We start from the raw sequence: 15,862 nt of genomic DNA on the forward strand, positions 1-15,862 counted from the left end.
AGGGAGTGTTTCAATATATACCTATCCTAGTCGGGTCCGAATCGGATCCGATCAGGAACGGTAGCTGATGAGGGGGCGTCTGATGCTTCCTCCGATCCGGCTCCGGGATTGGTCTGATGCTTAGCGGGGTTGTAACATCGTTACAATACTGTAGAGCTGCAAAAATACATACAAACGGTTCTATCTCACTGTAATAAGAATAGACTACGAGCTACATAACTACAGTATATCTAGAAAACTCAAGTGTTACAATGCTAGGTTTTCTAGGCAAAATCACTTACTTATTACCTAACAACTAAAATACATTTTGATGCCGACATAAATCCGCTGGGTGACTAAGCCACTAGCGCGGAAATAAATCCAAATGAACACATTAAAACGCTAGTAAACATACGACACTTCTGCCTAAGACACTTTAATTAACTCTAACCTCCACCTACTACATTTTCCACCTTCTAAAAAGAATTAATTTTAATATTTGCTATACCTAGAGTTAAAACAGGAGTATTTAGCGAGCCTTTCTATTACCTGTAAGTTTGCTTATTCTCTACCTATTGCCTTACAGTAACTCTAGACGTCATCATGCGATGTAATCATACCAATCTACGAGATGTATCCTAGAAATAAACCCTGCACATCTAGAAATGTCTAACGCGATGTAGTCCCGCTACTGGAATGCCGTCCATGGTCGTTATACCATCAAATGGCTATACGAGGCGGCGCGTCCTCGTCGATCGCGTGAGCACACACCAACACCCGTTTCCTAACATATACTGACAAGTTTACTATTATTAGGTCCACTCGATAGTCTCAAATCGCGTGCAAAAGGATGTAAGTGATGTCTGGTCCTAGATGGTCTATGCGCAACTGGCTAACAGGGTACATCTAGGACGAACAATACCTAGTCCGGTGGAACACCGATGATGCGTCAGATCAAGCGCCGCTAAGCTGGCATTCGATCAAAGAACTCTTGCGATGTCTCGAACACGTCCAAGATTACCTTGAAGTGAGAGAGAAGTATGCAGTGCAGCTTATTCACGTAGAAGACGTCTCTAATATCACCTAAGGTCTACGGAATTACTGGAACACGTGCAACCTACAACCAAAAAGCGCAAAACACCAGACAGTGGCCTGGAGGATGAACGCCGCTCTTCACCGTTTGATCCTCGCCTTTACCAAGCACAACATGGAGGTCAGACGCCGTCGTTCTCTCAGTCTCCGACAGCAACACCTCCGCCTCCATCTCCACCTGATGTATACAACGGCGTCCTAGATGCCGACGAGCATGGATACATCTTCTGCCGTACATCTACAAGACCAGATATACCAAAGCTTGACATCAGCAACTTCCCAACACCATATATGAAGCATACAGCGCAAAGATCCAGCGTCGACAAAGCCCTCGCCTACATCCGCAACGAGTACATCCGGCGACTCTCCAAAGTCACGGGCAAAGACAGCAAACCAATCAAACTAGTCAACCTCGTAGACTCCTCCACCCCGTCCCTCCGCTTCCGCTACATCTCAGACTGCATCCTCCGACCCGGCGTCATCCGCGCACCCCCAGAGACGCAAACAGGCTGCCAGTCATGCTCGCCGCACATGGGCCGTGACATCGGCTGCGAATACACGAGAAAATGCGACTGTCTCGAGTACGCCGCCGTCGACGAATCACGCCTCACAGACTCTCAAGTCCTCGAGTACCAACACGCCCTCGCCAACGGCCTGTCAACCATGGGTTTCCCAAAAAGGTTTCCGTACTACGCTGCGGGCACAAAGCGCGAGCGCACAGGCTGTCTCGTTTCATTCTATCTGCAGTCGCGCAACCCAGTCTACGAATGCAACGACAAGTGCAACTGCGGGCGCCACTGCCGCAACAAAAACGTGCAGTTTGGTCGGCAAGTCGAAGTCGAAATCTTTCGCTCCGCTGACGGTCGCGGCTGGGGTCTCCGCTGCACCGAGGACCTGCACGAGGGCCAATTCATCGATACCTACCGTGGCGAAATCATCACCGACGCCGAAGCTGAACGCCGTGAAAACGCTTCCTCCTCCAAATCAAAAGCTTCGTACCTTTACTCCCTGGATAAATTCAGGGAATCAGAGGGCCTCGACGATAAGGATCTGTATGTTGTCGACGGCGAGTTCATGGGTGGGCCAACCAAATTCATAAATCACTCTTGCGACCCGAATTGTCGCCAGTATACGGTGAGTTATAATCGCCATGATGTTAGGATTTACGATATTGCGTTCTTTGCGTGTAGGTTTATCCCGGCGGGCGAGGAACTTACGTTTGATTATCTGGATAAGGATGATGGGGGTGAGGAGGAGGAGATGGATGAGCCGGGCGAGGGCGCTATTCCGTGTCTTTGTGGGACTAAGAAGTGTAGGAAGTGGTTGTGGACGTGAGACGTATGATGGGTCAGGGCTTCATTTGTGGAGGACATGTGGTTTGGGTCAGATGCGGGTGTTGGAGGAAAAGAAGTGAAGAGATGTGATACGGTGAGCTTCGGGATATGTTTACAAGGAAGCTAAACGGGATAATTTTACTTCATACATGTACTATTAAAGGGTCTTTCTTTTTGCACAAAAACGTTGTAACGTGTATGGCAAGCGAGCGGCGCACCCCACCAACTCTGTACACCTCTACAAGCGTATAGCTCCACCACATATCGATCATTTTAACAGATATTGACACAGTAGATCAATTAGTATCTAAAGTATCTTTCTTACATGTACGTGAGTTATGGCCAGTCTCTTTGCATCTACTACAGTGCGTTACAGCCCGGCGGCTGACACCTAATCGCTCCCCACCCTGACGCTCCTCACAAGCAATCTGCTCATCGGCCTCGCGTTGAGCGAGTATATCCTCTCCAGCTCCCTTCGTAAGGACTCCACGCTTCTGTATCCGCTTTTTCTTACGCTTTCGACGCTCTGATACTGCTATATTAGCTCTCTCAAGAGTAGCAATTCGATCGCGCATTAGCTCAGCTGAGAGCATCATTACTTCTGCCCCCTTCTTAAGCTGGTTAATTGCCGCAATGATTGAAGCTGGCGATGAGTCTTGATGCCGCTGAACGCGATCACGTATCAGCGTCGATTGAGCTTCAAGCTCGCGTGTGTTACTAGGCGTACGAGCCTGCCAGAGAGCCTCTGCTAGAACAGCTGGTGGAGTAGGCGTACGTAGCTGCACGTCCAGCTTTGATAGAACAGCGTCTGGCTGAAGAGGAACAATGCCTGCGCCTCGAAAGGTAGAGCAGATATTAGTTGGTGTAAAGGATCGATCAAAGGCTGTCTTAAACGCTGGCAGAAACTCGAGCTTGGTGATATGGTTGATGTGGTTGCGTATTAGGCTCTCTACCTCACGACTATACGAGCGCTTCAACGGCGAGAAGCAGCCAACGTCAAGAGGCTAGAGTAGATGAGATGAGTGTGGTGGCATACAGAGTGTGTAGATATTGTTCTCCTTACAGAGCTCTTGGAACTCAAGTGACTGGTGGCTCTCATGGCCATCAAGGATAAGCAGCCGGCGTGCCCCAACAACCTTGCCATCTATATACTTGACAAAGTGCTTTAGCCACTCAACTCCTAGCTCATTAGTCGTCCAGCCGTTATCGCTAACTGCGATCGCCCAGTCACGTGGGATCTCTGCCTCCTCGTACCAGGCAGACAGGTGATGCTTGCCAGTAAAGATGAGAAATGGTGGGATAGACCAGCCAGCTGCATTGATCCCAGCGATAAACGTCACCCACTCTCTGCCGCCTGGCTGGATAGCCTTTGGCCGACCTCTTCTCTCTAATGCTGTAACGATAAGCTAAGTAGTAATCTTGCCCATTAAAAAGCCAGCTTCGTCAAAGTTGTAGATGTCCTCGTCACAGATGCCATACTTGGCCTTCGTCTGCTCCACAAGCTTAAACTAGCTCTTAATTAAGACTAGATCTTCACATAGAGCTCTCTGCCTATCGTAAGCCCGATTGAAACGCGTCGCAAGACTGTCTGTACGCTTGACAAAGTTGGCTGGCCACTTCTACCCAACCTGGCCAGCGCCGCGCGCAGCCAGCAGCTTATTAGCCATATCGCGCACAGCAGTATACGTAGGCGCAAATCCACGTAGATTAAGATTAAGTATATAATCAACTATCACCTCCTCTTCTAGCTTAGTCAGCTTCTTTGAGTTGGGCTGGCAATCGCGTCGGGCAGGCTTGCCAGCGCGTCGGCGGCGGAGCGTTGTTTCGGCTACATTATAGACTGCAGCAGCACGGCGATTCCCTTAAATCTGTTTACTTTTAAGAGATTAGAAAGCAAGTTGAATATCTGATTCGTCTGAAGCCATTTGAGCGTAGTGGTATTGAGTAATTAGATGTTTAGTTTAAGGAGGTGCGCAAGTTTGATGGGGTGCGCCGCTCGCTTGCCTGCGCCGCTCGCTTGCCATACACGTTAATACCAAAGCGATAGATTTTTAGCATTGTCCATGTCCACCAACACATCAAGTCTGGCTCATAAACACTCTCGATGCCCTTGAAAGAGCCTCATGTACTCACGTCACTTTCACAAATGCAAACACTCAGTCTGTAATAAAAGAAAGATTGGGTGTTCAATTTCTGACGCCTACTCTCTAAGTAAATCTAGTAAGACCGTGATCGGCCCATTCTGCACCGTTACCATGATCCCTAGACACCTCCTACAGAAACATAGGAAACTAAGAAAGTAGAAGAATGGGGCGTGCTCACAATTTGATATTACAAAAACAAAGGGTTAGAGGAAAATAAAACAAAATCTGGGGCAGTCTTGAGGGGTATATATCTCTCTCTAATATCCAGCCTTTCGACAAAAAAAGAAGATGGTGTTCATAGGAAAATCGCATAGAAGCAAGCATTAGGTACATGAGATAGGTGGCAGCAGTCTTTCTTCCTGCGCACATGCACAAGGAAAATTGAGAACCAAAAGTATACGTAAAGAAAGGATTGGACGCCCTAACGAGCTAAAACTGGAAAAAGGAAATTGAACAAAGGAAATAATAAGGTTTGTTGAGTCTGCATCAGGTTGGAAACTGGCTTATTGCCTGAGTTCCCTTCCAAAGTTGAGCGCCAAAGGCGTCAGCTCGCCTTCTTCAATGGCGCTCTCGTCTTCGTAGAAGCCACTCTCGCTCCATGGCTCCATATCTGCATCTTGGTCATAGGCCTGCTTCCTCATTAGAGGTGGTGTGCGGGGCTGCTTTCCAAGAACAGGGAAGCCAACTTCAGTTGACGCGTGCGAGCTCATTGAGTTGGAGCGAGCGTCTTGTGGGCGCTGAGAAGCTGAAGGAACTTCGAGGGTACGGCGCATGTTGGAGGTTGGTGGTGTCATGAGGCCGGAAAGAAAGGATTGCGCGGAGTGAGGTTGGGCCCGCGATGGTGTCTGCGTGCGTTGTGCGGTGGTAGGCTTTCCCGCAAGAGCGGATGTAGCCTCTCCACGGCCTTTGCGCCAATTGCCAATGGCAGCAGCAAGCTGGACTGCCTTGGGTGAAGCAAAGTTGGACAACGTGCTGAGTGTGGGGAAGGACTGTTGTCCGCCAGAAATGAGGCGCTCCTTCTCCGACTGCTCCATCTGCAAGTTTGTACGGATACGGATTGCGGCATCACGAACAGTTTCGCGATCAAAGGTTGGCTGGGCCAAAGCGGTGATGAGGTCGTTCAGGTCGTCCACACGTACACCAAGGAGCTCACGTAGCCAGTTGATCTCGGTTTCGCGTTCCTTGAGCTTGGCTGGTGCCTCGGTATCAACCTCCTCAAGTTGCTGCTCAAGCGACTCAATACGTCCTTCGCGCTCTTGCAGTTGCTCCTGTAGAACAGCAATGGATTCGCGCAGTGCTTGGGTAGAAATCTTGTCAGAGCTGCTTAGACCAAAGGAAGAAGAGGTTGGTGACTTGGAAGCAGCGGCAACCGCAGCATTAGCAGCTTCCTTTGCAACCTGTAGCTTCTCTTCCAACAGGGAGATCTTGTCCTTAAAGTGGTCGAGCTTGGAGTCGGCCAAAGCAAGCTTGTCATTGTGGAAGGCCTCAGCGCGATCCTTGTCTTCGCGTGCAAACTCGAGAGCACGAGCATGCTCGTGCTTGACGTGTGCAAGTTGACGCTCAAACGCACGCTGCTGTTCTTGCATGCTGAGTCTCTGTTTCTCGATCGCTTCTTGAACCGCTTGCTTCTTGGCATCAGAGGCTGCCTCCAAGTCAAGCTCGTGCTTCTCCTTGGCGGTATCTGCGTCCATGCGAACTTGATCCAGCTCGGCACGGACACGGTTGATTTCGCTCTCGAGCTCGTGGCGAACAATGTTGACCTGGTTGTTGGCGGCATCGATATCGGCCTCCATGAGCACACGGGTGCGGCGGATCTCAACATGAGCAGCATCCCTCGCTTCGCGCATATCGCGCTCGTAGCGCTCAGCGTTCCTCTGGTGCTCCACGGTTTCCTTCCTCAGCTGTTGGATAGTCTCTTCTAGCCTGGAGTTGTGCTTCTGGGTCTGTTCAAGGTGGAACCTGAGCTTCATACCCTCACGCTCCTGAGTCTCAAGGCGCTCGAGCTCTCTCTCAAGACGCTCGCGTGTGCGACCTTCAGCCTCAATACGTGCGCTGAGAACCTCATACTTGCTTGCAGATGCCTCCTCGTTCTTCTGCCATTGAGCGCGTTCGGCTGCAACCTGCTGAGAGGCAGCAACCATATCTTGCTGAAGTTTCTCAAACTTGACGCGCATAGACTCACGGACACGAGTGGCTTCTTCAGCCTGGAAACGTGACTCGCCGATAGCCTTGCGGAGCTGTTCTGCTTCTTCGTGAGCTACCTGAAGGTCGCTACGCCACTTGTTGGCAGAGAGGCGGTGCTCTTCCAGCGTAAATGTCAGAGCCTCATTCTCAGCAGTAACAGAATCCAGCTTCTTCTTGAGGTCCTCTTCAGAGCTTTCCAAAGCAATGTTTGTAAGCTTGAGTCGCTCGTTCTCGCCGTCAAGAGTAGAAATCCTGTCTCGGAATACATCTTCGTTACTCTTGAGAGTATCGAAGCTACGGCGAAGATCATCACGCTCTTCGGTCAGAGAACGGATCTTCCTCTCATCGTCACGAGCAGCTTGCTGAAGCAGGGTAAGCTCTTCTTCAGTAACCTTAAGAAGGCGAGCAGAGTCAACTTCACGGGCCTCAAGAGCCTTGCGCGCTTCGGCTTCGGTATCAAAGCGAAGGGTAGCCTCCTTGAGCATGTCCTCAAGGTCGGCGATGCGTGTATCCCTCTCTTGGATAGCCTTGGACTCCTCGAGCTTCGCAGTCTCCATGTTCTGACGCTTGAAAGCATCATCGATGAGCTCACGAACGTCTTCAGCTTGCAGGTGATGACTAGTGGTCTGCGCAATAGAAGCCTTGAGGCTACCAATAATCTGGTACATCTCAGACATCTCAAGCGATGGCTGTGGAATATTGACAGGTGCCTCTAGAGTGGCGGCAGGCTTCTGAGATGCCAATGCTTCGGTTACGATGGAGCGGATCATATCCGGCTGGACAGAATCCGTAGTGTGTGCAGGTGGAGGCGGGGTGTGAGAAGATGCAATCGCTTCTGCGACAATGGCCTTGAGGTCATCTGGCCAGATCTGCTCGGGAACAGGTGCGGGCAATGGCTGAGGAGCGTGAGTCTTGAACGCCTCCATGACAATGGACCTGATGTCGTCAGGTCTCACAGGCTGAGGGGCATGAGACGCGAGCATGTCGGCAAGAATGGATCGGACGTCTTCGGCCTTGAGAGCATCGGTGGGATATTCTGGCGCTGTCTTGCTCGAAGCAATGGCATCCTGAACAATGGCGCGAATCTGGTCAACAGAAATAGGTTCAACGTGTTGCACAGGTGGCTGATGTTGTGTGATGACATCGGTGACAATGTCCCTGATTTTCTCAGGGATGATTGGCTCCGCTACTGGTACCGGCACCGGTAACGACGTGATCTGTGATTGGTGCACCTCAAGTGCGTCCATGACGATCGACCTGATCTTTTCGAACTTCTTGTCTTTGCCTCGAGATCTGTTGCGGTAGTCTGCCTCAGTACCAATCTCATCGTCTTCATCATCTGCATCGCTGTCCAGACGTTCGCTGGTAGACATGCTACGACGGCCACGTCGCGTGCGTTGTGTCATGGCAACAAGTGCTTGCTGGATACCTTGCAGGTTTTGCTGCAGCGGGCTAAGACGGTCTTGCAGGAGACGGCCCATAAGCTCATCAACATGTTTGTCGAAGAAGCCACTGCGCGTCTGGAGCTTGTTCTCGTCCTCGCTCAAAAGGCCATCATCATCCCAGTCGCTGAGATGTCCGTCATCCACGTTGTTCACCTCACGTACAGGAGACTGGTATGAAAGCGCAGCCCTCTCGCTGTCAAATGGATCCAGCGTTGATGCTGCGGGACCGGGAATAAATCCCCTGCGGGGGCTGGGGCTAGGTGCGTCACTGCGCAACTTGAAGTTTGGCTGCAGGTCGTGGCGCTCAAACACGTGTGGCGTCCTCTGGGGAGAGGAGTGGTCCCAAGATGTCTCGTCACGCTCGACGCCAAAGTCTGAGCCCTCTCCGTCCATATGCTTCATGACTGCATCAATGTCGTTGAACGAAGCCTCACCGATATTGTCGAAATCAACGCTCTCGTTCTCAGGGTAACGCGACTGTCTGCCAGACTCCATGGCCGTCTTGAACGAACCGTCATCACTGGGGCGGTAAGTAGTTGCTGGGCTCCTGCTAGCAATCCTTGCAGGCGACAACCGAGCCTTCGCAGGTTCCTTGACTTGAGAAGGCTTTGTAACGTGGAAACCGAAATCGTAGCCAGCGTTGCTGAGCTGAGGTTTGAACTCGAACGGCTTGGCATTGGCAGAGAGGGTGCTCTTGTGGCTATGTTTCTTGGTCGTTGGCTCGGGTTCCTCAGTGGTGGGAGTAGGTATGTCACTGGCATGAGCCGTCTCATCGTCTGCACCTTGCTCACTTCCGGGAGCAGGGGAAATAGGCTCAAACGGCCTTGTATCCTGCTGCTGTGGCAGCGGTGACGGGGTCTTTGACTTGATCTTGGCCTGCTTGCTGTCGGGCGAGCGGTTCTCCTTGTCTTCAACAGGGCTCGCTCGTGGAACCTTGGCATCCACGGTAATAGCGTTGGGCTCCTTGACTTCCGCCAAAGGCTGCGAGGCGAGGATTGGCTGAAGTGCAAACTTGGGCACATCGTCACCGTCAGCGCGATCACGACGCACACGTTTCTCGCGACCATCAGCTTGCATGGGTCGGCCAGCCTCATCCACACGGTCTTCCTGCTCTTTGGGCGTTGACTGACGCGTGTTATCCGGCCTGACAATGGGAACTGCTTTGGAGCGGGTGGCTGGCTTGATGATGTCATTAGCAGAAATGTTGACATCTCCAAAGATCTTGGAGGAGAAGCTCGTTGGTGCAGGAGCGGGCTTGTTGGCATCAAATTTAGACCCTCCAGGACTGAACACAGGTGCATCGGGCTTGAATGATGGCGGACTTGAGAAGTCGAAGCCATTTGAAGTAGGCTTGAACGCAGGGGCGTCGGGCTTGAACGTGGGTGCATCTGGCTTGAATGTGGGCGCAGAGGCGTTGAAGTTCGCCATTCCATCCATGCTCGTCTTGTTTGTCTGATGGACACTTTGCTCCGCAGGTGGCTTGACGGCGGGTGCGAAGCTGAAGCCGGACGAGAAGGATCCAGGGCTGAAGGACGCTGCCGGGTTGAACTTGAACTCCTTGGCTTCGACATTGAGCTTCGAAATGGAAGAGCGCGAGGTATGCTTGCTGTGCGTGGAGGATGCAGGCTTGAAGGCAAACTTGTTGTCTTTCCAAGAATTGCTGACTTGCGAGGGCGCCTTGGAATGCTGCACAGAGCCCTGGTCGGCGCTGCGGACCTCGCCATCTTCCAAACTGGGATTGGTGTTTTCTGAAAGGTTCGTACGCGCACCATCGCTGTCGGAAGCAGGTGTCTGTTGTGCTGGGAACGAAAAGGAGACGGGGTTCTGCGCTTGTGCGAGCGAGTGAGTCCTGCTGTGTGGCTGAGGCTGATGCAAAATTGGTCGAGAATCCTCCCATTTGGGTTTGGCCACTGCATTGGAATGCTTCAATGGGGCATTAGTCTCTGGCTCGGTGCTGAAATCTCCACCTTCAGCAAACTGCTTGTCAATAGCCTCTTCCAAGTGATACTCTTCGTTAGCTGCCTCGCGTTCAAGGTTCTCGCTAATGTTGTGACGATGACCGCGGGGAGTGGGCACAGCAATCTCAGTCTTTGTTTGAGTGGCGTGCTTCATGGGTGGTACTTCATCTTCCTCATCCTCATCCTCAGGTACTTCAGCAAGCGTGGATGCGGGTCGCATACCAAGGACCTGTTGCTGCTGCTGTTGCTGCTGCTGTTGGAGAAGCTGAGCCTGGAGCTGCTGCTGTTGCATTTGCATCTGTAGCTGGAAATCGTGTCTCTGCGTCGGCGTGATAGGCATCTGCTGGCCCATACCAAATGGCGAGCGGGGCGAGATGAGCTCAGCCAGGTCTGGACGGTTCAATGCAAGAGCAGGAGATGCGGTGCGACCATCCTGAGCATTGAAGTAACCACTTGGTGACCATGTGCCCGAAGGTGAATAACCATGCTGAGCGAAGTTGGCAGGCGATCCAAAAGTGGAATGACGATGCATATGCATGTTTGCACGAGGGTTTCCAAAAGCCGCAGGAGAGGCAATTGACTGCCGTGACATGTGTCCAGGAGATGGGACGTATGGGAAGCCAATCGATGCGATGCTGCCAGGTCTGGCCATACGGGCACTACCAGCAGATGAAGTAGGCAGAGGTGGAGAGAAGACCGTTCCTGGATGCTGTTGCGAGGATGTCTGGCGTGAAAGAGGAAGGGCAATGTCTTCCTCGCCACCGATGCTGACACCGAGAGCTGCAAGCTTTGCCTCGAGCAAAGAGTTCTGGTAGTCTTTCCATTCAGATTCCTTGGACACGCGTACTCGGAATTTCGAACCCGAATTGGCACGCTCTGCTTGTACATCAGCTTCTGTTGGCCAGATGGCTCTGTTGTGTGTCTCCTGGCCGCCGGTACTGAAGCCCCGAATGTCGTAACCTTGCTGCTCGAGTTGCCTGAGCTTCGCGTTGACGGTTTCTTCACTCATTGGCTTAGGGGGATAACCCGGGTTGCCTCTAGGAATATCGCGCGGTATAGAGATGATGCAACCCTTGCCTTTCACAATCACCTTCTTACGCATTCTCGGGTGCGCAGGCGCAGCACTTGGGGGTGCAAGGAGCGAGCTTGCCTGGGTAGTAGAGGCTGGCCTGCTTGTCGATAGTTCCTGGTTTGGTAGCTTTGCGGCATCACCATTGCCCATCTTGGTGGGAGTCTCGTTGGCTGACTTGGTTGCTTTTGAAGGTGTTGGAACGGGCGTCTTCTCGCCCGATACGCTGTGTCCATTTGTCTGGGAGCCTGAAGTTTGCCTTTGGGAACCCGCGGGCTCAGCTTCTGCGTACTTGGAGGCCATCATTTTGCCCAATGCTTCCTTCTGGTCCTTGCTGAAGTGGCGCCAGAAGTCCTGCTGGTTCAGTGTCTTGTTTTTGTTCCTGGCTTGGTGGCCTCGCTTCGGTGGGGGAACGAATGGTATGTCCTGATCGTCCGCTGATCCTTCAGTGTCACTGTCGTTGCTCCGCCAGTCGTTTGTCTCGCGGTTCCAACGCTCCTCGAGAAACCGCTGAACCCACTCTTCCGATGTAGGGTTCGAATCGGATGGGCGAGGAGTGCTGCCGGATGCCCGTTCTTCTCTTGCCAGAGGGTCGAGGTTGGGCAGGCGAGATCGAATTAGATGCTCGAGCGTAAAGCGGTTAGGCGATACGTTGCGGTCCAAGGAGGGGATGAGATGCTCGAGGTTGAACCTGTTGGGCGAGTCGGCCTCGAGATCTAGTCGCGACGGGAGCAGATGGTCAAGGCCAAACTGGAGACCGGACGGTTCCTCGTCAAAGTCGTCGCTGCCAAAATTAGCCGAGACTTGACGGCCAAGGTCGAAAGTTGGCGGAGGGTGTCGGTACGGACTGCCCCAGCTTGCCGTGTAGTACGAAGTGTCGGTTCGCTCGCGCCTCGCAGCGGTGGATGGTGTGCGGGGGTGATTGCCTAGTACGGAGAAGGAGGGAAGAAGAGGCAGCTCTGGGCTCGAATGCCCTAGCGTGCGAGACGGGGATGGGGCAGTCCAAGTCGGCGAGACTGGTTCACGGTCGTCGGAGGGAGACGAGGGCTCGCCTAGGTAGTGGGGGGCTGTTGGGGGAGACGAGGGCGGCGGCAGCGAAGGGGAGGGCGTCCGTCTAGCTTGCATTCAAGGGATCTCTCTCTTCCAAGCGTTCCCGCAACTCGAGCGAGCTGCCACTGCTGCTGTTTTTGTGATTTTATTTTTCTTCGTCTTTTCTCCCCGAATCCAAACGCGTTGAAACAATGGGCCCAAGTGCGCTATGGGGCGGCGGTCGATTGCCCGGGGCAGAGGAACGCGTACCGGGGAGAGTCTCGAGCGCAGGAGGGGCGAAGGTGGAGTGGAGGCAGTATGATTAGGTATATGGAACAAGGAAAGGGAGACTGAGCAAGGAAGCTGCTAAAAGAATGACATGAGGTGGGCAAGAGCGGGTCTGGAGACTACAGGAGAAGAGAACATCCCGTGGCAGCAGGCAGACGACGGATGAAGAAGAAGAAGCAGAAGAAGAAGAATGGCAGTCGAAGGCGTGCCAAAGTTCGTCGTCGACGAAAGTGCGGACACGGACAGAGGAGAACAGGAGAGCGACGAGACTAAGGCCAGGCTCGACTTAGCGGGCGGAGTGCCAGTTGGCACAGTCGCATCAGGGGCCAATCGGCGGCCCACCCAACCCAACCCACATGTGATGAACGCGCCCCGACGCCTGCAAAGCCTCGTCCGTGCCATTCTATACTTATATTGCGCCCGGTAATTAGCACAAATGCGCGTTGCTGAAGGAGTCAGCAACACCGGCTGGCTTCATGCGAGTGTGCACTTACACTACGATATACTACAACACAGTAAGTATATACAAACACACCAAGTTGGATACAACCCGTCCCGTCCCGGCCCACAACCCAGCAACAAAAAAGTCACGACGCGTCTTGAGGTCATCCCGTGGCCACTAGGACAATTAGACGTGTCCCAGCAGCAGGGGACTTTGGCACTTTGCACTATTGCGGCCAATCACGTGCCCGAACGGCATGACTACTGTGCGTCAGCGGGCATTTGGGAGCGAACGACTGGGCAGTGGGCAATGGGCTCCAACCTCATCCTCGACCCCTCCAGTTGCTTCACTTTTTTTCGCCATCGGCACCACCAGATACACCGTCTGACCATTGATTCTAGCGACTATCTCGAGCTCCTCTTCAGCCACGACCAGCATCCTTTAATCGGCGCTCAAATAGGGGACCCGGCTAGTGGTAAGACGGCGACGGGAGCTAGTGCTGCCATGCAAGGATACCTGGGCCGCTGACGGTGCTACCAAAGACTCGCGTTCTTAGTACTGCGTATTTGCTTTTTATTCCAACCAAAGTATCGTTTGGGCGCTGAGTGCCTTGGCGCCTAAACCTCCACCTCCTCTGGAACATGCTCAGACACAAAAGCACTTTTTTTTGCAGATTCCCATGTATCAAATGCGGGCTCCTCTTCCCTCCCAGCTCACCATCTGTACAATGTGGACATCCAAGCCCGCATCAAAGGAAAAAAACAAGCCTTGCCCACGCTGGGGCAACTATGGAAATACATACATACATGACTCCTTTTTCCTACACCCCAGATGAATCAGGCCTTTCTAATCATGAATACCCTCGTTACAAAAGGACTTTTTGCTTTAGCAGTCCCGACGCCAGCTGCAGAGCCATCATCATTCTTCTCAGCCCCAGCCGTCAGCTCTTCATCCTCGCCAATCTTCCACGCTCGCACCAGCCACAAGAAGACGGCCGCACCAATATACATCCAACCGGTAAACATGATAGCACCAGTATAAGAGCCGCCATTGAACTTGACAATTTCCAGACCAATGGCTTCGGAGACTAGCCATCATCGTTAGTCAAGTTTCCCTTGGAAAGAAAGAGGGCAGACTTACAAGTAGTAGGCAAGACTAGTACCAACCAAGTGATACTCAACGCACTCGGCAGATCCTTCAATCCCATAACTTCCGTCGTGATAGGACCCGCCACAGCCCAATACGTCCCCGCTACCATTCCACCCACCAGGCTGTAAAAGACGAGCACCCCAAAGCTCTTTGCAAACATCCATATGACCAGACAAAACAGGCCACTCAAGAAGGTCATACTACTCGCCATATTCAACCTGCCAATGGAATCCGAAAAGTACCCAATCGGCGGTCTCCCAATCGCCTGCCCCAAGTTGAATATAGCCCCAATAACACTCCCTTGCTGCGCACTCAACCCCACCGTCCTCGCATAATTCGGCAGCGAAAACAACAAAACCACATACCCCAGCATGGACAAGAACCCAAACGCCAACAACCCCACAAATTGCATCTTGCGAAAAAGCCGATGATCAAATCCAATCTGCCGACTCCCAATCGCCTTATTCCGATCACGAATCAATAACGCACAAGCCGTATTCACCACAAATGCCACAAGCCCCAGCGTGCGAAACGCCCACGGCAAGCCTACACTCCGAATCATGGCCTGAGCAGCAAGCGAATACACCAACCCACCCAACCCCGATCCCGCCGCCGAACACCCATTCGCCAGCGACCTACGCGTACTAAACCACTGCGGCGTAATCCCCACGGACCCCACGAACAAAAACCCAATCCCCCACCCAAAACAAATGCCCTGGGTTAAGAATAAATGCCAAATACGCGACGCGAAGCTCGCACCGATAAACGAGATTGTTTCGAGCGCTACGCCGATTAGCAGCGTGGTGCGCGTGCCGAAGCAGCGTGTGGTTAGAGTGGCGACGGGGGAAACGATGAGAGCTTGCGAGATGGAGAGGCCGCCCACGAAGGCGTATTGCAAGGCTGTTGCGCCTGGAAAGATGTTGTGAGAGAGGTAGTGTGCGAGGAAGACGCCGTAGGAGGAGTTGAGACCCCAGGTGTGGCCGTTTAGTGTGGCGATGGCGGCCACGCAGATCCAGCCGTAGCCGCCGTTGGGGGGTTCGTCTTCTCCTCTTGTCTCCAATGCTGTGGTTGTGACGCCTTCTTCTTCTGGCTTTTCCTGTACTACCCCGTTTTGCAGAGCCGTGGTAATATCGCCGTTGTTGATGTGAATTTCGACTCCCGATCCCCCTGCATCATCGTTACTCCGTCTCTTTTCCGTCATTTCTGCCCCCTTTTCCTTTTCAAATCCCCTTACTCTCTCTTTTTTTAAAAAAAAAACCCCTTTCTTTCTCGTCTTCGTTCCCGACTCGCTCTCCTCCTTGAAGCGTTTTATTTTTCCCTTACCGCCTCGGCACCCGGGAATAATCGACCCTGCAACCAAGATTCGCCGCCGTTTCGGCCCTCTTCCGAAAAAAAAAGAATCCACTCCTACTCGTCGATTATTCGTATTGCACTGGTCAATTGCTCCAGAAAGAAAAAAAGAACCCCCTCAGTGTTGCCAATTGCTAGAAGAAGAGAAAGAAGAAGGAAGTAGCTTTCATGATGACGCTACGAGAACAGAAAGAACAATCGAGTCATAGCAGCTTCCTTCAAATCCGTTTGCATAAACCTACCTGTATACAGTAAAAAAGTGGAGAAGCACCGGCCGCTTCGGTTACGTTATTAACCGGGAATAAAAAAGAACCCCTCCCATATCCGGGACTGGGCATCCGGCCGTTTGCACATGCATGTCACTCTTCCGCCCTATAGCCATGGTATTGGCTAGTGACT

The 15,862-nt window shown here is 52.5% G+C and overlaps 4 protein-coding genes across 4 annotated transcripts; 2 read left to right on the top strand and 2 right to left on the bottom strand.

The window, feature by feature from the left end:
- Nucleotides 1-675: 675 nt before the first annotated feature.
- COCCADRAFT_96085 (uncharacterized protein) lies at nt 676-2,406 on the top strand (the record flags this gene model as incomplete). The annotated part of the gene is made up of 4 exons (XM_007714089.1): nt 676-738; nt 796-831; nt 890-1,017; nt 1,068-2,406. The coding sequence occupies 4 exons, from the start codon at nt 676-678 to the stop codon at nt 2,404-2,406; spliced, it is 1,566 nt and encodes a 521-aa protein (XP_007712279.1).
- Nucleotides 2,407-5,052: 2,646 nt separating this feature from the next.
- COCCADRAFT_5033 (uncharacterized protein) lies at nt 5,053-12,330 on the bottom strand (the record flags this gene model as incomplete). The annotated part of the gene is made up of 1 exon (XM_007714077.1): nt 5,053-12,330. The coding sequence occupies one exon, from the start codon at nt 12,328-12,330 to the stop codon at nt 5,053-5,055; it is 7,278 nt and encodes a 2,425-aa protein (XP_007712267.1).
- Nucleotides 12,331-13,800: 1,470 nt separating this feature from the next.
- Nucleotides 13,801-15,314, bottom strand: COCCADRAFT_96120 (uncharacterized protein; the record flags this gene model as incomplete). Its single annotated transcript, XM_007714090.1, has 2 exons — nt 13,801-14,051; nt 14,105-15,314. The coding sequence occupies 2 exons, from the start codon at nt 15,312-15,314 to the stop codon at nt 13,801-13,803; spliced, it is 1,461 nt and encodes a 486-aa protein (XP_007712280.1).
- On the top strand, nt 15,310-15,672 carry COCCADRAFT_96194 (uncharacterized protein; the record flags this gene model as incomplete). Its single annotated transcript, XM_007714091.1, has 1 exon — nt 15,310-15,672. A coding segment is annotated over one exon (363 nt), but the record flags the coding sequence as incomplete, so codon positions are not given.
- Nucleotides 15,673-15,862: the final 190 nt, after the last annotated feature.

The sequence above is a fragment of the Bipolaris zeicola genome, assembly GCF_000523435.1.
Source record: "Bipolaris zeicola 26-R-13 unplaced genomic scaffold scaffold_74, whole genome shotgun sequence".
NCBI lineage: Eukaryota > Fungi > Ascomycota > Dothideomycetes > Pleosporales > Pleosporaceae > Bipolaris > Bipolaris zeicola.